Source organism: Petromyzon marinus, chromosome 22 (genome assembly GCF_048934315.1).
Source record: "Petromyzon marinus isolate PM22_M1 ecotype Great Lakes invasive population chromosome 22, UKy_Petmar_22M1.pri1.0, whole genome shotgun sequence".
Classification (NCBI taxonomy): domain Eukaryota; kingdom Metazoa; phylum Chordata; class Hyperoartia; order Petromyzontiformes; family Petromyzontidae; genus Petromyzon; species Petromyzon marinus.
The window spans coordinates 9,140,184-9,167,109 of record NC_133688.1 but is presented as its reverse complement, the minus strand read 5'-3'; the positions used below and the strand labels follow the sequence as shown (position 1 = coordinate 9,167,109).

General features: G+C 44.6%; 1 protein-coding gene across 1 annotated transcript; it reads left to right on the top strand.

Annotated features, from left to right (window-relative positions):
• The first annotated feature begins 590 nt into the window (after nt 1-590).
• Nucleotides 591-26,926, top strand: LOC116945042 (uncharacterized). The gene is made up of 9 exons (XM_032959117.2): nt 591-687; nt 4,169-4,582; nt 7,442-7,593; nt 8,355-8,543; nt 9,356-9,431; nt 17,893-18,135; nt 19,552-19,570; nt 21,312-21,409; nt 22,780-26,926. The coding sequence occupies exons 1-9, from the start codon at nt 627-629 to the stop codon at nt 22,788-22,790; spliced, it is 1,263 nt and encodes a 420-aa protein (XP_032815008.2). The 5' UTR covers nt 591-626; the 3' UTR covers nt 22,791-26,926.

The following is a 26,926-nucleotide window of genomic DNA, read 5'->3' as shown; positions in this document are numbered from 1 at the left end:
ATTTCAAGCCACTCACTTTTATTCAGTATATCAAATGTAATTAATTCTGGGGTAAAAATGTATTTTTACTTTTGAGTGCAAATAAAAGTGTGTGCATTAAAAAACTAGTTTTTTTGCCTATTTTTTTAAAATATTGTATTTACTATACAGTTATTTTTTTACATTGTGACATGCAATTGTACAATGTTTCTTCTTAATGAGTTTAACAATGCTTCCTTTATCTTGAACCATAACATATTTTGTAACATTGACCATATGGGCACTTAAATACAGTGCATCATTGTGTTCCGACTTACGAACTGTTCTGACTTACAAACGCATCTCAGGGACAAATTAGATTCAGTAACCCGAGGACTGCCCATATAATTGATGTTAGACAATAACTTCCAAAGTTTAGGTTTTTGATTAATTTGATGTACAAAAGAAAACATTTAATTACATTCGTGATTTTCCTATCGGACGTAAACAGGCAAAACCACAGTTTGGTAAAAAAAAAATGAAGCACATTAAAAGGAAGTTGCGATAAACCCTCAAAGTGCCGACGACCCAACTCATTTTCCATTTTGAAAAAAGAGAACCTACTGAGTGTATCAGCTGATGATACAACACCAAAAAAAACACTTAAAATGTGTTTTCATTTCTGTATACATTTATTTTGTTTGCTCTTTATTAAAGGACTTCAAGCAGGTACAGTAAGTACTAAAAGTACCTTCATGATCAAATGTTTTGGGTTATTGTTTTGCAATGTCAAATATTGTATGCTATTCTACACTATAAATGGCAGTGAACATTTTTGTAAAAGCTAAAATATGTTAATAAAATAGTAAATTTACAGTCAATAACAGTGTTATGGGGGGAACTACTTGGAGCCTGGGATCTGCCGTGCGCCATGCAAGATAATCTTACAATCTGCAACAAATATGAGCCATCGTGGTTAATCGCGGATTTTTATGGGTTTGTTTTGCCAAGCGTCTACATTATTTCATGGAACATGGGTGATGGAAGCATTGCACGAGATTACATAAAAAAGTGGATTATGAGTTTGAACATGTTGTCCTGCAACCAAAAAAGGAATATATCGAACATATGGGTCTGTGTTAAACGAGGTTTGTCTTTCAGACTTAGTATCCAAGTTTTTTTTTCATGTAAACACCCTTAGTGATCACTCCTTCATTTTTGGTGTGAAATCATCAGCCAGACCCAAAGGTTGAGAAGCACTCTATGAGACACTTCAGCACTCAGGCATTTACTAATGATGTGCTTCACTTGGATATTGACAAGGTCTGTGATATCCCCAACCTGACTACGGCTTGGGAGACTTTCAGGTACACGTTTCTCCAAATTCTTAACAAACATGCTCCGTTGGTTAGATTTAAAACTAAAGGCAACCGCCCACCATGGTTTGATCCTTTAATTACAAAGCTCATGAAAACTAGGGACAAGGCTTGGGCATGTACTCAGAAAAGTAATTTGGTCAATGACTGGCTAGAATACAGGATTTTAAGGAATCGATGCGTCAAAAAAATACGGCATGCAAAAAATGCCTACTTTTCCTCCACTCTCCTGGAATCACATGGAAATGCCAGGATTTTCTGGAAAACAATCAAATGTATTGAAAAGACATCCAAAACAGACAATCTGCCCATTGAGCTTAACCGAAATGGGGAATATTTTTCGGATCCCCAAAAAATAGTTGACAATTTTAACCTTCATTTTTCTGAAGCTGGTAATCTTTTTGATAATGTATTGGGAGTCACCCCTGCTCATGCAAATTCCTACATCCCTGTCCAAACATTAAACGAATTTAGTTTGCAGCCAATCCACGAAAGTAATGTTCTGAAACAACTGTCATACCTCAAAGGGTCCTCCTCTACCAGAGCAGATAGTATTCCTGTCTTTGCTCTACTAACTGTTGGTCACCTAATATACAAACCTATAGTCCATATTTTCAACCTGTCCATCAAAGAAGCATCAGTTCCTCTAGAATGGAAACATTTCTATGTCCGTCCACTTCACAAAGGGGGCCCTAAAGATGATCCAAATAACTACCAACCTATCTCAATTTTGTCCCCGTAGATGAAAATTTTTGAAAAATTATTGACCTACCAAATTAGCAGTTTCCTGTCCACCAACAATCTACTACATCATAAACAATCTGGGTTCCGAAAAAATACAGCACCACATCTGCTGCATTAGACTCTCTGAATCACATTTACAGTAGCCTTGATAATAAGCAGTACTGTGCCTGTCTTTTTCTAGACCTGTCCAAAGCTTTTGATACAGTAGACCACAACACCCTGCTTAGTAAACTAAGTTGCCTCGGTTTTTCCGAAAACGCAGTAAAATGGTTACAAACTTACCTCTTTTCTCGCACCCAAACTGCATTCACAGATGGTTGGAGGCCAAACAGTGTTAAGATAACAAAAAGGGTTCCACAGGGTTCCATCCTCGGCCCCCTTTTGTTCTCTCTTTATGTAAATGACTTGGGCACTGACCTGGATCATTCCAGGGAAAATATTTTTTGCAGATGACACGATACTGATTACTACTGGACGCTCTCTGGATGACGTGAGCTACAGGGTGATTTCAAAAAACTACAACATCAGCTAGTTGCTCTTAAACTAGTCCTGAATACCTTCAAAACCAAGGTGCTATGCTTCTCACCAGGACTAAAGCAGGAAGTTATTTTTCTCCAATAACATTCCTTAAATAATTGTCAAATAGAGCAAGTCAAGATCTATAAGTATCTTGGGGTCATCCTCGATTGATAACTGAATTTTGAAGATCACATTGATCATATTGGTAAAAAGACAAAAATAAAAATAGGTTTTCTCTATCGACACAAGCACTGCTTCCCCCCAATGTTCCGTTTGGAATTGATAAAAGCTACCATACTGCCTCTACTTGACTACTGTGACATCATGCATAAATCAGCCCCAAGTACTGTACTGAAGAAGCTTGATTCCATCTATCACTCGGCCTTAAGATTTACATTGAACTGCCCATATAGGACTCACCACTGTGATCTCTACATTGGGTCAAACTTAACATCTCTTAATGTTCGACGGCTTGTGCACCAGATCTTATTTATTCACGATGTACTTACAAAAAAATCCGCAGACTACCTGCTGGATCTCCTCTCTGTTTCAAAGAACAAATTTGACCTCAGGTCTTCGCTCATTTACCAGCTTCACATTCCCTATTGCCGTACAAAAACTGGAGGAAGGGCCTTTGCTTATTGATGCCCCCAGAGTCTGGAATGCTATTGCCAATAAACTGCAACGTGAATCGCTACCAATGAGATCTTCTCTCAAAACTGCTCTAGAGGAGTTGTACACCCCAAGCTGTCACTGCTATTCATTGGTGTAAAATAAAATAAAATGTTTCGCTCCAGATGACGCTGCAAAGTATTATCTGTATTTTGATTTAGCGTGCTGATATTAAAGGTGCATTGAAAAATTTGATACTCCAACCGATGCTTCTGTTGTTGTGGAGTAACTCATGCAGCCAGCTATGGCTCTAGGGTTTGGTGTTACATGTTATTTATGTAGTTTATGTAAAAAATTCGGTCACAGTCCTTGTGATCACTGTTACGTTGCAATTATGGCTTTATTTTTTATGATTTGGAAAAGTTTTTTTGGTTTGGACATGTTTGTTTTGTTGTAGTACGGAGTTAGACTGATGGCCTTAATCTAGATTTTTGTGGTTGTTGTTTGACTTGCATCCCACTGGGATTTTTTGCACACAGCGTTGGTGTACGGTGCTTTTTTCAGGAATATATATTTTTTTCCATGGATTTTCAGTTTGCACAGTCACATAGTCACTTTAAGATGTTTTTCTTGTTCGTGTTTTTGTTGTTTTGTTTGTTGTGGTTGCACCCGATTCAAGAGCCGAATGGCTCACAGGGCTATACCAAAATAAACTAAACTGAACTGCTTAACAGGTTAATTTAGTAGTTAGTTTGGGCAATATTAAATATATATGAAGGTCTGTAGTGCATTTCAGTTTGTCTCTGCAGCTCAGTTTGTCTCTTATCTCCACTTGTCTCCCTGCAGTTCCGTTAATCTATCCCTTTTAAGCTGTCTATCTCTCTAAAGCTCACCACTTTTTATATTATTGTTGCACAATGAAAAAAAATCCTCCCAAATTTATAAACTTTTTTTTGCAGCCAACCAGGAAACTTCCATCTTTGTGGAAGATGCAGAAAGGGCCTGTCTGCCGTGTGGCCACGATGTCGGCACAGAGCCAGGCTGGGTGGTCTGGTTCAAGATCGCACAAGTAAACGGCAGCCGGCCGGTTCCTGTGATCGCGTGCTCTGGGGAAACAGCCCTTTTCCCCTCTTGTGAGGGTGACGAGGAGACATCAGCCGAAGATTTGAAGTTCATCTGCTCCAGAAACCATGACCTAAACATAAGAAATACGCACGTATCTGACTCGGGAATTTACATTTGTGCTACTGCATCCTACCTTGATCGATGTTTGTGTAACAGTAGGACGATGTGCGAGTGGGATATGTTGAAAGAGACTCAGAATAAATTCAACAATCACCAATACCAGAAGAGTGTTAGATTAACGGTGACAGGTAAGTAACTCAATGTAAACGCCAATTTAAAATACAGTAACACCTCTGTAAACTGGACAAACGTAAATGGGAATTTGGAATAAGCCAGTGGACTATTGAACATGACGAAGATTTAACAACTTCCAACAAGAACAGTGTCCGAACGTTCATTAAGCTGTACGAGACAGAGCATATGTTCACTCGTATTTTTTTTATATATATAAAGAAAATAGATTTTCAATGCACACACTTTTATTTGCACTAAAACATATTCTTTTGACGCAGAATTAATCAAATTTGATGTGCTGATTAAAAATGGGTGGATTCCTTATTCAGCACATTGAAGTTAATTATTTCTGGGGTCAAAATAATGTATTTTCTACTTTTGAGTGCAAATAAAAGTGTGTCGCTAATTTAACAAAGACTGAAACGTAAATTATGGTTATTTGCGTACAGTAAGCTTATGTAATGTTGAAGTGCAGCAAAGAAATGGAAGTAGCATTCGTCCCTGTGTTTATGCAAATGTAAAATGTGATTTACAGGGGGAGAACATCCAAACGGTAAATATGTAGGCGTCAGGGTTAGGCTATTCCAAGTCAGGGTGATTTCTTCAATGCCTATGAAGAAATCACCCTGACTTGGAATGTTACCAATCTGTTTGAACCTCGAATGTAAAGCAAATCTGAGCCGGGAGAGTGGCTGGAAGGGTGCCCACCATGCACAAGCAGGTTGTCATGGGGCGGCGAGCAGCACGTTGTATTCATATGCAGTTGTACTATATGTCTATGCTTGCCGCCTTTCGCAATCTGCACCAACCAGCTGGAGTTGAATTGTGGTCAAAAGGCCTCCACTGCCAGTGTAGAGACCGTCACTCGGCAGTGGAAAGACAAAAGTTCTCTGTGGTCCTACGGGCATTGTGCAGCACTCATCTAGACCAGTCGAAATTGGGTATTGCCACGGCAGGGGATACGTTTAACAACTGCTGACTGCGCACGCAGTGGAACCGATGTTATGCGCATGTGGAGATGGCAATGATGGCTTGTCTATGTGAACCATTGAACCGACAGTAATTGAAAGCATGTGCAATGCTATAACACAGTGGAGTAACGATGCGATATGTATAGCGCGTTTAATTGCAGTGTTTATATCGCGACAGCGTGTTCAACGTGCACAGAGGGAGCATGTTAATTTAACGTGTTTATAGCAACAACGATCATTAAAACATTTCGTCAATTACAATGGTGATAACGTGACGATATTTGAGTCGAAATCGTGATCACGGTTCTCATCTGCTCACGCAAACGTCAGCATAACCTTACTGCCTTCAGCGCGTCAGAACGGGCGTTACGAAGCAAATCATAACGCTCTTTAAAGCGATTATAAGTATGTAATTATGTCAAGAATAGCAAAAGTAGTCATATAATAATTATTTAAATTGTACTTATTGGTCTTGCGCCAAGGAAGAGGGAAGTACAGCGGCTGCTCCGGCGTCATGACGAGCGACGATAGAAGCGCTCCTTTCATTGGTAAAAGGATGGCCAGCAACAGCCGCTCTCATTGGACAAGACAGGGGGAGGGGTGGGTAAAATGTATGAGTATTAATGATTAAAATTAAGTCAAACACACGAATAGGGCCATGATTGACGGGACCCAGAGCGTTTTTTTTTTTACGAAATCTTGAATCGTCAAGTGAGACAAGTCCGTGTGGAAAATTTCAGCTCATTAGGCTTCGTAGATACGAAGATATTAAGTGAAAAAGATTTTAAAGAATATAAAGACAAATTTTGATTTAAAGCTTTCGTGACTGCAGTAATTCATATTCTTAGCTCTTTCGGTAAAGTCACGTTGAAGGGAAACAATAAAATAATATATAATATAATATAAAGACAAGTTCAATAAAAGGGTGTAATAAGCAGGGAATTAATGTATGCTTCCTTCTCAAATGTATCTCGCCACATAAAACGTACATAACATTTTTTTGCACATTCCATTAATAGCACGGCCTTCAGGGAGCATACTTTTTATGTGTGTGTGGGAGGCTATTGTAGCAAGTATGATGTTCCAATTCCAGTCTTAGAGACTGGTCCTCATCAAAAGCACCAACACTTCACTTTTGGTCGTTGCTTTTCCTGGAACACCGCGCTCCAGATGCTGCAACATCTCTGGTCCAATATTCATTATCAACGAAAGCTCAGTTAGCCCGTTTATATTTTGCAGCCAATCACACAGCCAGCCCCCCCCTCCCCCCATGGCTGATTGTGCCCACCTGTGGAGGGCTCATCCCCTCCACCTGTTGCGCTAGGATTGTCTCATTCCGCATGCGCTATCAATCATATCCAATTGGTACTGATGACCATATGAAGTGCCATGTTTCCAATACTGCTGCCCCCATTGCCGGGTGTAGATATTGTATCGATTAGCTGTGGGACTGTGAAGTTCACCCCATGAGAGGCAGTCCACCAGCATTGGTTTAAGGAAGACTAACTGCTGGCTTATACTCACTGTACAATTATTTAGCATGATGAAAGTAAAGCTTTTTTAATGCTACGGTATTTTTAAAAATATATCTGTTTAGCTCTAAAGCTATTTAGTGTTATAACCCAGCTCTTCATGAATCACACTATGCATGGAAAAGGGAGCAGTTTCCACAGAATTAATAGACAACTAACGTATTAGATAATTTAAAGAGAAACCAGTGTGGTAACTCAAGTGTCACTGTATTCAGAATTCTATGGAAGGGTGTTTTGAATGTTTATCCCATATTATGTAGAATAGAATGAGTAGATCGAATTCACAAAAATGTGTACAGTATTAATTAAATAAATAATTGGTGTCTCTTGTTTATAAGCACTATACTTAGCATGTATTAATATATTTCAGCGTTGGTGGAGACAACGTACATCATAACGGTGCACACAGGAGATGTGACTTATGCTGGAACAGGCGCCCGTGTGTTCATTGGCCTAAGTGGAAAAAAAATATGGCAATCAGAACTCTCTCATTCATCATGTAGCTGTTTCGAACGAGATAAGGTAAGTTTGTAATCCATGGTGGCGAGATGTTAACTTCATTGCCTGATATACATGAGGTCGTGAGATCAATCCCGACCCTGATGCCTGTTGTATATTTGGAGTTTGCCTGTCTCTATTCCCGTGATCACGTGGATTATTCTCTGGGTCCTCTGGTTCTTTCCTTCGCGTTTGAAGTATTTGGCCGCTGTATATCTCCATATGATAAGCCACTGTGTTGAGCTATTATTTGTGGCCAGATCGCTTCTGAAAAAAGAGCTATATAGTTTAGTGGGCCTTACCAGGTTAAAAAAAATATATAGTTTCAATAGTTTTTAGCTTCAATTTCAAACACAGCAATGGTGGTGCATGCCTGTAATTAAGTACTGTAGATGCGAGGCTTGGTGGATAGTATAAATGTTGTGAAACTTTTTTGCCATAGGCATTGAGGTGCCATACACTGAGCTCGCTAGGAGAAGGCAGTAAAGTAAGTAGACTAATCGCCAGCTGTTTCCATCTGTACGGGCATAGCATGTCACCCCCTTGTGCACGTGGGTTTCCTCCAGGTGCTCCCGTTTGCTCCCACAAGTATGGACCCTCATTAATTGGCTGAAAACATAAAAGCCCACTCAGGACCCTCCTGAAAAAGAGTCTCATGACTCCGGTGTGGCTTTCCTGGATAAATAAGTACGTATATATTTTTCGACCAATAGATGGATATTTTCTGTGCATTCTGCATTTCGGTTACACGTTGTAAGACAATGCAAGATGTGAATGTGTTACAGATTGATGTCTTCAGAGCCAAAACTAAAAATCTTGGATGCATAACAGACTTATATGTATGGCATGACAATGGTGGAATTGGTTCTGGTTGGTACCTTGACACGATTGATGTTTACGATGGACACACTAATTACAAGTTTGAATTGAATGCATGGATCTATGGTCCAGAAAAAACGAGACTCCGCTTAAAGGTAAGGCGTTATACAGTCAACTATTGTTATTGTGGGAACCAAAGAGGGTTGGGCTTCCCCTGCACGCTTTGTCTTATCCATTAAATCACCAATAGGATGGTTCTCCAAATGCAGAGCATAAAGAAACGGATGACACTCCACATGTACATTAATAGCAATCGTGCATAAGACGGTTGCGCATGAGGCTACGACTGCCTGTGGAATAGTTCGCGTATGGTACTTAACACAAGTGTGGGAGAGTAGGCCAAATACCCTCGAGGGGCTTTCTAGAGCTCCCTCGAGTGGAGGCCTTTGCGCCAGCAGTGGTGTGAACAGGTAATGCCAGGGCTGCACCTTTACCTTGTTTCCTTTATATATAAAAAAAAAACTTTACAGCGCGGAAATATAATGTTCTGCTTGTCTGCATAGAACTGGATATTTAGTACAAGAAAGACATCCACAGGTACAGTACATATGAAAAACAAACATTAATCAATTAGCGTGATGATGTGAAATGAATTCCTTCTTGCCAGATTCGAAGTACGTAGAGAGTTGGGAGAGGACTGGAAAACAGAGTAGGAAGTAAACGTGCATGTGTGACTAAAAAAGGCTCTGTTACGTTCCCACGTATATATTAGGGACCCTGTCCTCTATGACGAAGTACTGGGCACCTATTGTATTTAGATAATTTTAGCATAATTCTGTCACTTTATTAAAAAATGTATCTGTAATTTTTTTACTTGGGGAGAAATGTCTATATGCTCCGTACTTTACAATTTAGAAGGGACAAATCCCAGCAGCAGAATGGCTAATCGTGTCGATATCTTTTGCAGGCTATCGATGCACCATCATGTGGTTGTACCGTCTCTTCCTCTGAACCATACTCAAACATGGACAACTGTGTCAATGGTAAACTGGTAACAATGTATGACCACTATTATATTAAACTACGGTATTTAGGCTGGTGTATTACTGGACAATGTCTTAAAAGAGACAATTTATAACAGTCACATTTTATGCCAATATTTACTATCATAGAAAAGAATCACCATCTTCTTAAGCAAAATCCAAGATTGCCCGTACATTTAATGAATAATACACTGCATCTCATTGTTCATTCAATCAATGATCAAGGAACCAACCTACAAAGGGAAGAATTGTGAAGGGGTGTACGAGGTGGATCCGAGTGAGAGGGATCAGACGCGGGAGTCTTGGGTCATTGAAGATGTCAGATATGCATTCCCGGGGCTCATGGCCAAGCAGCTATACACAGTGCAATTACAAGACCCAATATGACCGAGTCTCACCGTGCCCTCTGCGAGTGGAGGGCACGGTAGGTGGGCCTTTGGCGACCTTTTTCCCATGGCTCTGCCTGTGGCATGGGGTGGTGGTGGTAGAGGTCACTCACCATAGAGGAGCGAGAGCAGATCTGCATTCTGGCTCATGTGATCCCCGACCCACAAAAGCGACATGAGAACCTGGCAGCTATTGTTGAATGCATTCAACAATAGCGTCTGAATGCATTCAACAATAGTTGCCATTTTCCACAAAGTGGCACAGTGATGTCATCATGGCCCTGTACTTTGAGGGCACGTGAAATGTTGAATATCTCACAGGCAGGCTGTCAAGGGACAGACCCATTTATTAGTTCATTAACCAAGATCACTGGTAGATGCACAGCTATGTGTCTCACTGTGCCACCTCACTGTATTTAACCACCCAGCAATCTGTTCATTGTTGTGAGCGTCGTTCTTCCCTCCATTCTTGAGCAATTGCCTCCAATTTATTGCCGAATCGCATCCTTCACGAGCTTCCATCGCAGAGGCTGATCTAAACACCTTTAGTTACTCATAAATTTACATAGTTAAATTCGTTTCCTATACCTCAGGCCATCTCTTCTCAAACCCATGCCATCCCCATGTAGCCGTCTCTTTTCATAAAGGGTTTTGGGTTAGATCTCGTTATTTATAAATGTGTCGTAACCCTCCACCAGCCGACACGGCCAATCAGCAAAAAAGTGTCACGTTGACAAAAGACAAATAGTTCACTACTTTAGCCCACAACATTTACAGTTTGAGAATGACGTTTCGCTGGTAATTACGATTTTTTAAAAATTGTATTCAGTTCCACAGCAAAGAAAGCGAAAACGGAACAAATATCGAGGGGCCGCCCCCTCCTGCACGCCGCGAAGGTCCCACCCGGCCACTGACTCGTCCGCGAGACCGGAATCACCCCCGACACAGCACTGAGTCACATCTGTGCATGGAGGGGCTACCTCCCCTCCAGCCACACACGACCTCGCCCCCGGGCGCCAGTAACGCCCTCCGCCCCCCATCCCAAGCCGCCCTAACCCACCCTGGGCAGTGGCCACTTCCACTTTTCCCGTGCGGCTTCATGTCCCAGCCTCACCCAATCCACCTCCACCACCCTCTCCAACAACCTCCTCGCCATGTAACACGTTTCCAAAGGGGACATCTGGGACCCCTCCAGTTCCTTCTTGCGCGCCTTCCATAAGGCCTCCTTTGTTGCACCTATTATGGCCCATGCCCAGTCCCTGTCCTCCCCTCCCACTCCCCGCAATTCCCCCCACGTAATGTCCCATGTTGTCACCTTCGACGGGGCGAACCGGGCCAACAACGGTTCGCTCTGCCTCCACACCTCCTGGGCAAAGGGGCATGCCATCATGACATGTACTGTGCTCTCGTCCCCGTTGCAGCCCCTCTGGAATTTGGGGGTGCGTGCCATTTGGCGGGCGTGCATGAAGCCCCTCGTTTCCAGTTTGTCCCGGACCGCCAGCCAGGACAGGTCCCTCTGTTCTTTTGTGAGTGCCGCCGACGACATATTCCTCCAAATTTGCCGGTGTACCGCTTTCCTCGCCCCTGGCACCTCCTCACAGGCCTCCCCTTTCTCCGCCTCAGCCGGCACCTCTCTGGGGCTCCACCGCCCCCCCCCCCCCCCACCGGTTCAGGCCGTGCTGCCCTACGTAGCCCCCCACCACGTCACTCAGCCAGCCTCCCGGCCAGTCCAAGGGTGTGCTCCTTTCAGCCTGGGTCATCCCGAGGCCCCTCAGGCGCCACGTCAGGCGATACCTCATATAGCACGCTGCCTTGCCTCGCGGCTCTGCGAAGAAGAACAGTCTCATTGCATTACACACAAAGATCGAGGTCAGGGTGTACTCCACATTTGGGGCGCCCCTCCCCCCGTTCCCAACCTGCATGCAAAGTATGGCACTCCTCACCCTCTCCATCCCTCCCCCCCAGATAAATCCGAATAGCGTCAACGTCAAGGCCTTGACCTCCGTCCTACCAGGTGGGAATTCTTGCGCCAGGTAGTTTAGCGTTGGCAGTATCTCCACCTTTACCACCATGATCCTCCCAGCCATCGTGAACCGCCTCCCTGCCCACTTACCCAAACGTCCCTTCGCCTTCCTTATCCTTTTCTCCTAATTACGTTCTGCTGATATATCCCGACAGAAGGTCACCCCTAGCACCGTGATCTCTTCTGTCTGCAGTCTCAACTCCGGCGGCCGACCCTCGAACAACCTCGAGTCCCCAAAGGCTATCAGTTCGCTCTTCCTCGTGTTGATCTTTAAGCCAGAGGCCGCACAGAACCGCCCTGTCTCCTCCATAGTTCTCCACACCGACGCAACGTCCCTGCACAGCACGGCCACGTCGTCCATGTACAAAGTCCCTTTCCCTTGTTCCTTGTTGCCCGGGATTGTCACCCCCCTAATCCTTTGGTTATCCCTTATTGTCTGCGCAAGAGGTTCCATGCTCATGATGAACAAGACCGGGGACATCGGGCACCTCTGCCGCACCCTGGACTCCACTCGAATCACCCCCGAGCGTTCCCCGTTTATCAAAATCCTAGCCCTGAGCCCACCGTAGAGCCGTGCCACCCACTCCACCAGGGGCCCACTCATTCCCATTCTCTCCATCACCGCCAGCATATACTCATGCGAAAGACGGTCAAAGGCCTTGTCCAGGTCCAAACTCAGAATCCCCAGCGGGCACCCCCTCTCTCTCTCCCCTTCTATGGCCTCCCTCAGCACCACCAGGGAGTCCGCGATCCTCCTCCCCAGGACCACGCACGTCTGATCCGGCTCTACCACCTCCCCCACCACCTTCCCTAATCGTGCCGCAACTATCCTTGCTAAAATATTGTAGTCCGTGTTTAGGAGTGTTATTGGGTGCCAGCTTCCCAAGTCCTTGCGATCCCACTTCCCTTTAAAAATCAGTGTAACTAAACCCTCCCACATATCGTCCGGCACCCGGCCCTCCTCTAAAGTTTCCCTACATATTTGCAGCATGTCCTCCTTCAGGAGCTCCCAGAACTTGACGTAGAATTCCGCTGGGATACCATCCGGGCCCGGGGTTCTATTCCTATTCAGCCCCTTTACCGCCCCTTCCACTTCTCCCTGCCGGATCTTCTCCCCCAGCGGCTCCAGGTTCCCAATCCTCCTCCCCAGTGCCCCCAGCAGCTCCTTCCGCTTCCCCCCATCTGTCTCTTTCCTCCTGTACAGCTCCCTATAAAAATCCTCCGCTACGCTCATCATCCCTGCCGTCATCGTCTGGCTGCCCCTGGCAGGGCTTACCAATTCCCTAATTGCGTTATCCCCCTCCCTACCCGCCTTGAAGAAAAACCTCGTGCACTTCTCCCCTTCCTCCGTTGCCCTAACCCTCACCCTGTACACTAGCTGCCTAGCTCTCCTTTCCAACACTGAGGCTACCCTCCCTTTCAATTCCTCTATCCTTTCCCCCATTGGGAAGCCTAGCTCAAGCAACCTGTACATCATCTCCAGCCTGGCATTCCACTGCCTCAACTCCCTGTTCACTCCCCTCCTTCTACTATGGTACTGGAAAAACGCTTTCACCCTGCCCTTCACCTGGCCCCACCATTCCACCCTCGTGGGGAAACAGTCCTGCAAGGTCCTCCAGTCTTTGTATTTTTGCACAAAGTCCCCCACCACTTTCTTGTCCTCCAATAGACCCACGTTCATTTTCCACATCCGTTTTCCTCTCCTCGCCCCACCTGGGATCACGAGCCCTGCCACGACCATTTTGTGGTTCGAGAGGGGGAAGGGCTCCACCCCCGCACTCTCCACTTCTACTTTGGCAGAGGTGAAGATAAAGTCTATCCGCAACTGCGCTCCCCCGCTTTTGTCCGACCATGTGTACCCGGGCCTTACACCATGCACCCTCCTGAAAGCATCTGTCATGCCGAGGTCCGCCATCAGCTCTCTCAGTTTTCTGGAGGAAGAATCCAGTTTCCTCCTCCCCTTTGCCGACACCAGGTCCATTAAGTATAGCGGGCAATTGAAGTCTCCCCCAACGATGACTTGTCGCCTAGTAGCCAGTAGGGTCACTAAGTTCTCCCACAACTCTACCCTTCCATGCATCGCACAGGGGCGTACACATTCACCAGCCGCAACTCCACGCCTTGGTAGGACACGTCCACACAAAGCAGTCGGCCCGGGATGATCTCTTGGGTTCCCTCCACCCTCATTTCCCTCCTGCCTAGGAGGGTAACTACCCCAGTGCACCGATTCCGATTGCTGCCCGACCATATGTAGTGGCCGTCCCAGTCTTCAAGCAGCTCTTCCGAGTCCAGGGTATACGGTAGGTGGCACTCTTGAAGGAAGGTCACGTCCTTTCTGGTGGCTTTTAACAGTTGCATAATTGCTCCCCTCCTTCCCTTCCCCTTCATTCCTCTCACGTTTATGGACGCTGCCGAGAGGTCCATGCTGGTGTGTACTTTATTCCGTCTCCGACTCCGTTGCACGCTCCCCGCAACCGTCCTTGTCCGCCTTCTCTCGCACTTTCTTCCTCCCCCTCAACCTCCGGGGCTTCCCCCGGTTCAAACGCCCCCCTCCTTCTGTCCTCCTCCACCCAGACACCTCTGTGTCTGGTGAGGAGCCTGAAGGATCCGTGTCATGCTGGGGCCAGTCCCCTTTAGGGTTCTGTCCAATTTCCTATTCCTCTCCGTTGTTTCCTCCCACGCCCCTTCAGCTCCTTCCTCCACCCGTTGCTCCCTCTCGCCCTCCTCCTCACCCATTGCCTCCGCCCAGTCGATCACGGGGATTCCTGTGGTATCTCCCTCGTCTTCCCTCCCCTCCTCCCCCTGCTCCCCCTCCTCCAGGTCCGGTGATGTCATGGCTTCCCCCTCCGCAGGTCTCCCTCCCCGGGGGGGGGGGGGGTGGGGTGGTTCTGCCCTCTCTCCTTCCTCCTCCCCCACAAGCTCCCGGTCCGATCCCCGCCCGGTCGCCTCCTCCACCACCTCCCCCTCCCGCCCACCCCGGTATGCCCGCACCTTGTTGGCATATGATTCCGGGCAGTCCCTATACAGGTGCCCTCTGCTACCGCAGAGGTTGCATTGGACCGGCTCCCTTCACTCCTCCACCGTGTGATCCGGCGCCTTGCACCTGTAGCAAATTCTTGCCTCACATGCTGCCGCCAGATGCCCCCTTCCCCCACACCTCCTACACAGTTTAGGCTGGCCCGCGTATACCACGTACCCCTTGTTCCCCCCAATGTTTAAGGTGCTCGGGATATGATTCAGCACCCCCCCCCCCCCCCCTCCGTCTTCAGGCGCACCCTCCATTGCCTGGCCCCGGTCCATATCCCCACAGAGTCTTGCACCCTCTTGCAGTTAGATAGTAGCATGCAATGCTGCCTCAACCACACCTCCACATCCTGGTCATGCAGTGCCTCGTTATACAAGAATACAGTCACAACCTTTGTTTCGAGATCCGACAGCAGCTGCGTCCTCATGGATGCCAGAGGCTTCTCCCCCGCCTTCTCGAAGCGGGTGAGGAAATTCTGCAGCAGGAGACTCGAAGTGAACCTCACGTCAAAAGCCCTCCCCCCCGGCAGAGCAATCAAACAGTACAGGTCCGCTACCTCCACCCGCAACATCCCGAGCATCACCGACCTCACAAAGGTCGCTCTATCAATCGTTACCTCCTCCCCTACGTCGTCCTTCAACTCCACCCTTACGCAGTTGTGCCTCCTGGCGTGCGTTGGTGTCAAGCCCGCTCCCGCTCCACTGCGCCACTTTCTTGCTCTTTCGCTGGGTCTCCCCGCCCCCACCGGACCAGCGCCGCTGTCATCCTCCTCCTCTGTTCCTCCTGTGGCCCCTGGCTTGATAGCATCCCTCCTGCTTCGTCCCCTGTGCTCTGTTCGGGGGCGCTCCTTCCCCAGCCTCCCGACGTTTCTCCTCGTCCTCTTCGCTCCTCCCCCCACCGACCCCTCCGGTCCATCCACCATCCCTGCATCCTTCCCTCGCTGCACCTCCCCCGTCACCTCGCCCGCCCTGGGCGGGACCACGCCGTCCCTCCGGTCTCTCTCAGCCCCGCGGGCATCCTCCATGGTCCTTGGCGCACGCCGCGTCCCCGTCTCCTTCCCTGCCGTCTCCATTCGCTCGTTGCGATGGAATCACCTCCCCCGCAGCGCGTGTGGCACCCCCACCCTCCGGCAGCAAGGCCACCCCTGGCCGTCCGGCCTGGCGCCCTCGCAAACCCCGGGGTGGCTGTGAAATCCACAGGATGTCGACGTGTGCCGCTGTGGCACTTCAGAAAGAACGGGAACGGGTTCCGCTGATGATTACCTCCAGCCTCATCAGGCAATTCGCCAAAATGGTAAAGCCCTCACTTGCCCCCGGTCTTAAATAGAGCATCAGGGTGACGTCATCATTTAACTCATTCAGGTGCAGTGATGAGGTGGAGGGGGGGGGGTATTGTAATTATATAATCGATTGGTAATCAGTCAATGGTTATGATTAGTAATGAGTTGTAGATTAGTAATTAGTTGTAATGTGTTATTGTGATTATATGCTACGTTAGTAATCCGTTAATTAGTATGTGTTTCCCCTATAAGGAATTGTAATATGTATTATTTAATAATACGCTTCCAAGCCGCACTAAGCCTGTAGCTGTCAGAGCGATTAAAGTTATTTATATTTCTCTCAATTTCAATGGATTCTATAATTAGTCTTTGCCAGTAATAATTAGTTTTACACAACACTTCAACGTTATCAAAATCAATTGAGTGTCCTTGTTGACAAGCATGTTCTGCCACTGCCGACAGTTGTGTTTGAGATAATTTAATATTTCTTTGGTGTTCTTTTAGTCTTATGCTGATGTTACGTCCCGTCTGTCCAATATAGCATCTGCCACATAAACAATTAATCCGATATACACCTTCTGTTGATAATTTAGGTATTTCGTCTTTAGTGCACGATACTAGTTTTTGAATTTTGTGTACTGTACCAAATCTTACTGTAATGTTTTGCTTTTGCAAAACACGGGCTAATTTGTCAGTTACTCCTGAGATATATGGAATTTTAATTATTTTAACAATCTGATCGCTTTCAGCAGTGTTGCTTTGCGATCGTGATTTGGCATTCAGTGCTCTGTTAATTTGAGCATTATTGTAGCCATTCTGTCGTAGTGCTTCTTTAACGTGTTTGATCTCTCTCCCTAGACTTTCACCATCTGACACTGTTTTAGCCAGATGTTTGAGCGTCTTCCTTATAGGGGAAACACATACTAATTAACGGATTACTAACGTAGCATATAATCACAATAACACACATTACAACTAATTGCTAATCTACACCTCATTAGTAATCATAACCATTGACTGATTACCAATCAATTATATAATTAAAATACCACCCCCCCCCCCCCCCCGCCTCAAATCACTGCACCTGAATGAGTTAAATGATGACGTCACCCTGCTGCTCTATTTAAGACCGGGAGCAAGTGAGGGCTTTACCATTCTGGCGAATTGCCCGATGATGCTGGATGTAATTACCAGCGGAACGTCGTACTCAAACTGTAAATGTTTTAGATTCACTCTTCAACACACCGGTGGGCTAAAGTAGTGAACTATTTGTCTTTTGTCAACGTGACACTTTTTTGCTGATTGGCCGTGTCGGGTGTTAGAGGGTTAGGACACATTTATAAATAACGCGATCTAACCCAAAAACCTTTATTATGAATAATATTGGTCGCGAAAGCCTACGTGTTAAACTGTAGCCGTCTCTGTCTGACCACTGCTTCCTTGAGCAAACAGTGGCTGGGTATGTGGACTACATGATTCAGCCATTGCATTCTGGTCAACCAGAGGAGCAAACTGATGGGACTGTGTCCAGATATTTCAACAATATGAGCTTCTCAAAAATTCATCATGGTGAATCCAATGACAAATTGTAGGCAGACCAGTCTGAATGCTCAAAACAGTGAATAGAAAGTAAAATAAGAATGTCCTCGTGCCAGATAAACTGCTATATTGTGCAAGTGCTTAACTAGTCTGCATATTTATATTACACGTCGGATACAGTGTGTGTTGCTGTTGCTATTTATCGTCAGGCATGGTGAACATGAAGGCTCTGTGTGACCAATTTTCAATCCAAAATGGAACAGTTGAAACGTTTACATCTCCTTCTTCTATGAGACCAATGGACGAGCTGTTAAGCTCAACGCTTCCCAGTGAACACGAGACCCCAAATGTGCTGGTCCCAGCCACCACAGGAGCGGTGGTCTCCTTAGCTGTATTTGTGGTGGGTGTTGCAGGCGTGTTCTGTCATTTAAAAAAAAGGCGTGTATTGAAAAGTAAGTTCTGCGTCTCATTAGTTTTTTAAACCATAATTTCTGCCCCATTTCCTATCATGTGAGTGTATTTGCCTTTGTTATTTATTTATAAAACATGTACAGAACTCCGCTTATCTGAGGTGATATGGGGGCCAATATCACGGATTCATTATCCACAGGAGTTATCCTCGATTTTACTCCTATTATCCGCAGTGTAAACATTTTGCGGCTAATCGGCCAATGAATGTCGCCGCATGGCTCCTCTTGTCCGTGAAAAAAATCACGGATAATCGGAGTTTTTAAAGTGCAATTGAAGATATGTGTCTACCTTTGTATCTCCTTGTAAGCAACTCAATACAGATACAGACACACACTACAGACACGGAGACACGCACCTCCGATTAGCACGGTTGGCAATGTACGGTGCGAAAGAAGTTCAACATATATACAGACACAGGGAGACACAAGGACATAAATGCATAAAGGTCTCAACTCGTGTACTCTAATGTGTCTCCGTGCTTGTCTGCCTTGGTGTCACGAGTCTCAACTCGTTCACTTGTCCTGTCCAACTCCATTACTGAAAGGGTCAATATCTGTGTTTTTGGTCTTGGTCTTTCTGTGGCTTTGTGTCTCCATGTCTGTTCATGTTTCTGTTATATTTTTGTTTGTCGTTGTGCCTCTGTGTCTCCGTGCTTGTCTGCCTTGGTGTCTGAGTGTATTCGTGTCTGCGTGACTTTCTCGTAATCATAGAATGTGCCTCCCGTGCACTTGGTTTTATAACGGCCATTTTTTATTGTAATAGGAAGTCGCTTTACTATGTATTGTGGGTACAATTGCAGATAACTGCAGATAACAGCAAGAAATAGGGCTGCTGATAATAAGAACTTTGACGGACTGTACAGCTCACAAGGGTAATATAGCTGCAGATTAGGAATTCTGCATATGTAGCATCCTATGTATAACAGGTCACCTGGAATACAAATGATCGAATCAGATCTTGGAAGCTAAGCAGTTTTGAGGCTGCATAATGCTTGGATCATGACAACCATGAGGGTTGGCTTACCCCTCTTGGATAAGATGATTCTAAATTACAAAGGATCAGGGGAACCAACGTTAACACTACATACAACATTATAAACATGGTCATGAGTCAGTATTCCCATGTTAAAATGAGCATTGGGTAGTCCTCACCTCTATTCGTAGTTCTGGGCAGTATTTTTAACGTCATCCAGCTTGAAGAGTTAACTTTTCCATAGGATAGCCTCTGCTGCACAAATTCACAATAATAAATGCATGTAATGCTCTTGATGACCCCTGTCATAGCTCTGAACATTGTGGGTAGATTGTGTTCCAAGAAGGTTGATGTGCTTGCATTTGTATTTTATGAAGCTCAATTTACTAACAAGCTCATTTATTTCCATTGTCTGGACTTTGCAGGAAATGAGAGAACATGCAGGTAAATATGGAACACAAATCAGTTAATTCCATTAAACATATACATGGACTGATTCATGCTATGAGAGCTTTTGGCCGATTGGCTATGTGGCATAGACGGGGACCCTTTCCCCAAAAACCCAACAGCCAATCAGTAGATGAGGTCGTGCCGATGGGAATCGAGGCTGTGCGTGCTGACGCTTGCTATTGCGTTTGTGTCTTGCGCCACCTGTCGATGAGGTGAGAGACCAATCAATCAAACTTAATGAAAACGCCGAATACAAAGTATATGATGGTATCGCTTATGATAGAGGGTCCCTGATATACGTCGGGGTTAGGGACCAGAAATTTGCTACTTATAACGAAACGATGTATAACGGGAAATTCCACCCCCCCCCCCGTAAGAATAATGTAAACATTGCCTATGCGACGCAAAGCGCGGCAATTTTCTCCCATAAGAAACAATGGGATAAGGGACGGTAACTTGAGTAAATGTTTCATACTTCGCAACGAAAATACGTACATTTACTTCACCGTACAACACGTAATGTACCCTTATTTATAGCCAATTATGAGTTCAAGAACCTTTGAAACAGCATTTATACTTATCAAACACTTTATTGAAAACGATTTTATGAGCATTTTCGAAGCATCCCTGTCCACTTAAAAAAAAACATTTTTTTAATAGAAAACGTATTTGTGAAATATTTAAGCAATGACTCAAACAAAATTATTTTTAGTCTAAAAAAAGCACAACATCTCAAACGGCATTTTAAAAAGATTTTACCTTAACTTAACATTTTTATGATCTTACCTTAAGGAGTGGATGAGTTGCGTTGAAGTCCGCGCCAAAGACAATGAGCGAGAGGAGAACACGATGGGACTGGGCAGATGGCGGCGCATGTGCGAGTTGTACAGTACTTCTAGAACCCCCCCTCCCTCCCAGAGCCGAGTTCAGCTGAGCCGAGTCGAAAACGATCATCAAAAACGAGCATCATCATTGGTGTTGGCTCTGAGCGGGAATCGAAGCGGGGTCACTGGGCCCGCAAAGCAGCACGCTATGCTACCCACACACAATGCTTTTGGTTCAAAAACGACATAACGACGTCTATATGCGGGGGCATTTTACGTTGTGTTCCTCAAAAAGTCGGCGACAACAACACTTGTATACGTATCGTGACAGTGGCTCTAATGACAATGGAGTGGATGGTAGTGATCAATGAAGATGATGGTAATGAAAAATTATGACAAGCAAGATGATGCTGCTACAGCTACTGGTGGTCCGCCAACCCCTATGCCGTAGTTATCCGCAAACCTTCGAGAAGTGCGGATTAAGCCGCCTCCCCTATTTAAGATAGTACTTAATATGTTTTTCAGTATCATTCAAGCAAATTGCCTCTCGAGATTTATAACGTGCACAGTTTCCGCACGGAGGTTACAGACAAACGGTAAAGTCAGCCACGGCCGGGTGCCAACAGTTTGGTTATTTCACCAACTCCAATGTCTAGGGACGGCTCAGGATATAACCTCATTGATGTATGCCGTGGCCAGAAAGCAATCAAATGAAAAACAAAATGGAATAATGAATGTGCGTATGAATACATTCATGTTTTGCAATGTGTAACACATTCGGATTAGACGAAGTGATGTGTATTCAAGAGATGCGTAGTACAATATACCAGAGTATATACTGTACTGTAGTGTAAAAATGTAACACTTTTTATATATTTTACACGAGAAACACGCTTGACTATTTCCCACAGAAAAGTCACTCCGAGTGAGAATGTTTGTTATGTAAGAGGACATGTCAAGCCTGCTGCAAAATACAAAGAACCATCGGCAGAGCTATTCAGTATCTATGGTAAGTTACGTTATTACATTTAACCTAAAATAATAGGTTTCTGAAACGAGGGACATTTTATTTATTTCAACCATGCCTATTTTATTATTACGCCTATTTTATTATTACACGCTTTTTATTAACTCACTTTGTTGTTGTATCCTCAAATCTTGTAAATCAATTTTAACCCACTTCCCAATGTGGTATCGACTGCAAACTCGGTATACGTATGTTATACTGATGACAATACTATATTCTATCATAAAAAAAAGTTTTTATATATTTTTTACATTCTTTTTATACGTTATGTTTCGGCTTGGGTCTAATTGTCCACGCTCAACTCACGTTGGCTGTAAATGACCACGGTCCCCTTACGTTGTGGCAAGCTTCGGGGCCACTTCCTGAAGTCGTGGAGTTCTGACACATTACGAGTACGGTACATTTCATGAAAGCGTGTTTTTTAAAAGTTGTTTTTAATAACTTATTTTCCAAATGGTAAAATTCTTTCGGTTATACCTGCTAAAAGTAGAATGGGACAGATCTTTTCTCGTATAGAGAACTGGCAGGTGATGGGAATTACACATTCCTATGGGCTGGCATATGAAAACCATTGCAGACATCCCAGTAGGTGGTGCTGATGTTGTGCAGCAATGCGAGATGCAGGGCTAAGTCAACTCAGATTTAACGCTGTTTCTGCACTCCTAACCTGAGGGTCAGCCAAGCAAATAATATAACTTCACCCGAATGAATCCTACTGATTTAAGCAGTAGGCTGCTGGTTTTTAAGCCCTTTCATTTTCGTCTAGCGATATGTCATAGTCATTCGGCAGCAGCGTGTGTACCAAAAGCACAATTGTAAATGAACATCATAAACAACAATGCTCTGCAAATATTTTGGGCACCTGTAATTCATAAACTTGGAGCTGAGGTTGGTGGGTCACATAATGAGCCACCAACTGCCTGAGGCAATTATTTTCATGATCAATTAAATCCTGTACAAGGTGATAGCATTCGTAAGTTGCTTTGCCTATATGCAACTGCTTTGAGTGTTTTTATGTGTGTGTTCTCTGCAGGCTGTGCTTTCAGCTATGTTGTATAAACAACTAGAACAGGTCCCTGCAGGGTGGGCTGGTAGGAACATTGGAATTTTGCGTTTGCTATAGACGTAATTTTTTTAATTGAAATAAAGTATTGAAAGGGGACGGATGGACGGACACATTAATCTATTGCAGGCTGGTACACTCAGTTTACAACTTCGTTCCTACCAGTATAAATATACTATATATTTCAAGAAGGACCATGTATTCAGAACACAAAAATTAATCATGTTAATTTTCTTCACTTAAGTATATTTTTGTTTTCTCATATCTGATGTCTCTTTTTGTATTTTAGAAAACATGTAGGTCACATTCCCACCAAGAATGGGCAGCTCATCCTGCAACCGAGTGGATGAATAATAGGGTTTTCCCCCTTTTTCTAGCAACAAAACTGAAACCTTTTTACAAGGATTCATGTCTGCATTAATCACAATACCTGCAGTCAAAATGCAAACAAAAAACATACTTTGACATACTATACATACTATATGCATTGTCCTTGAAACTGATTGGTCCACACCGAGGGACGGCTTTCCTTTGAGCCTCGACCCTGAATCCTGAATCCTTGTAAAAAGGTTTCAGTTTTGTTGCCAGAAAAAATGGGAAAACCCTATTATATTTTGGTACTGGCAAAGGAGGTCTAATGACGAGTGGATAAAGTCACAGAGACAAGTGGCGGAGTCACACGCACTGCTTTCGCTTCACTAGCATTATACGATATATGCACACTTTTTCCTTTCAATATTTTAATATTGTATTAATTAAAACATATCTTTTCAAATATATTTTGATATGCACCATATTTTTATTTTACAGGTTTTTTAAAATAAATTTATCATACTGGTGCTGAAAAGGATTGATGATGATGATTTTCGGTAAATGTGATGGAAGCCAGATAATATTTACAGCTCATAATAATTTATATCTTGTTTTTTGTTTGTAAAACCCAAAACCATTTTAAATGTTTTTACATTTACGATAACGTGGACCTTTTTGATGATACAATACTTTCTTGAAATTAACATGTAATCATTTTAATCTTGTTATTTGCTTGTGCATTAATCAATAAAAATGCTAATTTGAAATAAAATGACGCACATTTATATCACAAGGTACCCCAGATAAGAAATATAAAAACGTCACGTGGGGTTTGTGGCAAACATTACCGCAGCTGGTTAAATGACTATGCCCCTTCATCAAACTCCTCCCTCCACCCAGTAGCCCTTCCTCTGCTTCCCAATCGGCAGCCCCCTGGTGGACCACTCACCTCCCCCATGCCAAAATGTCCCTCTTATCTCCCTCCCTATCTTAACAAGCTCATCTTATCATCTTCCAACTTCACATCCTGGGTGAGTAGGCTTACATTTGTCCCGTTTCGGAGTCTTTATGGAATGTATGCAGGGGGAATGCACACATATCCATGATATGCTATGAGCGATAGTGTGTAGCCTTCATTTTTCCATTATTTATGTCCGCACATTTCATCACTCTTACATTGACAACAACAGCCGCTGTTTGCCACTAAGTGCTGGCGATATCACCGCAGCACTTGTGCCTGGTTAGGTGCTTTCTGACAAGAGGTAACAGGACAGATCCAGGTGCCATGGGTTGACTGACTGAGATGACTGCAGACGCATCATCTGCTCCCTCCTGTGCCAACTTGCTGTGTTTAGCCACCCGGCGCTTTTCTCATTTTCGATAGTGTCGCTCCTTTGTTCTTTGTTTGGTGTTGGAAGGGGACTGCCTCCAAGTGTCCAGTCGCATTCTTTACGAGCCCCCTCCACAGAGGCCGATCTTGACACTGCTGGTAGCAGTCATCGGCAAGTCCAATAAGCGCCACATCCATCTGTATCACATCAGTCCATCCCTTCTCTTGAAGGTGATTCTGGACTGAATCCGTAGCCAGTAAAGGGATTGTAAAATGGGTCTTACTTCATATTGCATTTTTGGGGATTGGACCAATCAGTTTCAAAGACATTGCATATGCTATCAGAGTATGTTTTTGTTTGCATTCTGACCACAAGTATTGTGGTTAATGCAGACGTGATTCCTTGTAAAAGGTTTCAGTTTGATGTTTTAACATCTTAACATCTTAACACCTGTTTTGTTGCCAGAAAAAAAGGGGAAAACCTATTCTCATATTTTGGTACTGGCACTGGAGGTCCCATGAGGTTGGTGTTTGCCCAGGCTTCCCTCCATCTTGCTTCGGTGGTCTTGTCGTCGTCATGGAGGTTCTTTGTATATTGCCAGAAAGGTTTTCTGGTTTTGAGCCTGTGCGGTGGTGGCATGGAGATGTCCTTTTTATTGGGAGTTTTGGGTTTCTGATGTCCTTGCGGTACTCCCTCACACATGCGGCATCGTGGAGGAGCGATGGTTGCGAGACCCGGAAGCCACAGCAGCCGTGTGCTCTTTAGTGTTCCTGAGATGATCCTCATGGCTGCATTTATCTGTGTATTCACCAGCGTCGTGTGCATGCTTTTGTTCCGGGCTGGGGCGCAATATTTTGCCGCAGAGAAAACTAGAGCTGTGGTGGCCATCCGGAACGTCGTTGCATTTGCTCCCCATGTTGTTCCGGCCAGTTTATGCATTAGATTAACTCGTGATTTTGTTTTTACAGAAATATTCTGCAGGTGGTTGTGGAAGGTGAGGCTCCTGTCGAGAGTTACACCAAGGTATTTTGGGTACTTCTCGTGCTGGACCTCTTCGCCACAAAAAGTGATGGCCAGTTTATGGTCGGCGTTTGCATTGTTCAGGTGGAATGATGTTACGGCAGTTTTCCTTTGGATTCGGTGGAACCTCCAGTACTTTAAGTACATTTTGAATGTCTTGAGGTTGTCGCACACACAGGTCGTTTTGAACCTCAGTTTGGGTCCTTCTTTGGACAGAAAGTGCCAGGTCATTGGCGTAGCCAAATTTCCGTCTGATGGTGACAGGAAAGTAACTTATATATGTTAAAATGTGCCTAAGCACACACTGATTCATGTGGGAGCCCGTTATTGAGTAATCAAGCTCTGCTGACAGTGTTCCCTAGGTAGACATGGTTGGACAGTAGTGATGAAAGGAGTCGGAGGGTCTGCTCAGGAGGTGCCAGGCTTTACGGCTTGAGTGCGTGAAATCTAATGAATCCCTCGCTTCTGTCCACCTTTGTATTCTGGATTCATTTCGGGAGTTCAGGATAACGTTTCTGCATTCTGGGTTTCCTGACTTTGTAATCCTGGAGAAGGGACTAACTTTGCCACTCCAGCATGGAGTATATTCTACCCGGTAACCCCGTGGGATGTGTGAGTGGGACCGCTTTGAGCACAAGCTTCGTGAAACGTTCATAGTTTTCTGGCTTTAGTGGAATCCGGTAGACGATGCACTCAATGTCTTCAGTTAAATGTTCCCAGTTGGCCTTTCTTAAATTGTATCGTGGCACAGGGGTGGACGTGATCATGGGGATTTTCGACCTCGATATGCACCAAGACCGGCCTATGCTGACTTTTCCGGAAATTATCCAGAACCATTCTGGAAGCACACAACACAAAGCACAGGTCAGGGTTTGAATCTTTCCTCTTTCGTGCGGAATGGAAGATGGAACAGGTTACCAGTTGCTGCCCAGTCGATGACCTGTTCTCCACAGCTTTTATCGGTTGCATAGCCCTAAGCTCTGTGATGGTTGTTGAAGTCACCGGTGAATACCAAGGGATGGGTCGTGGCAGGAAGCATGTTTGGGCTTCGTGCGGTGCTTGGAGGTTTGTATACATTTATCACAGTGTTGTTTTCTGGGTTCGTTGTGGTGAGGTCCTTGAGATGGGATTTCACGTACATTGCCAGTCCGTGCTTGGGATGGTGGTGGCTGGCAGCTAGCAGAAATCCATGGATTTTCATTTTTGAAGCTCTGTAAAATGGGTGTAATATGAGTGAGTACTCTTGCAGCTGAGTTTGAAACATGCTAGACCCATTGTACAGTGAGGGAAAAAAGTATTTGATCCCCTGCTGATTTTGCACGTTTTTCACACTGACAAAGAAATTATCAGTCTATAATTTTAATGGTAGGTTTATTTGAACAGTGAGAGACTGAATAACAACAACAAAAATCCAGAAAAACGCATGTCAAAAATGTTATAAATTGATTTGCATTTTAATGAGGGAAATAAGGATTAGACCCCCTCTCAATCAGAACGATTTCTGGCTCCCAGGTGTCTTTTATACAGGTAACGAGTTGAGTTTAGGAGCACACTCTTAAAGGGAGTGCTCCTAATCTCAGCTTGTTACCTGTATAAAAGACACCTGTCCACAGAAGCAATCAATCAATCAATCAGATTCCAAACTCTCCACCATTGCCAAGACCAAAGAGATCTCCAAGGATGTCAAGGACAAGATTGTAGACTTACACAAGGCTGGAATGGGCTACAAGACCATTGCCAAGCAGCTTGGTGAGAAGGTGACAACAGTTAGTG

Coding starts and splice junctions, on each gene's coding strand:
- LOC116945042 (XM_032959117.2), top strand. CDS start 627: ATGTGTTTTCATTTCTGTATACATTTATTTTGTTTGCTCTTTATTAAA. Junction 4,583..7,441: donor TGTTAGATTAACGGTGACAG/GTAAGTAACTCA, acceptor AATATATTTCAG/CGTTGGTGGAGACAACGTAC. Junction 8,544..9,355: donor AAACGAGACTCCGCTTAAAG/GTAAGGCGTTAT, acceptor TATCTTTTGCAG/GCTATCGATGCACCATCATG.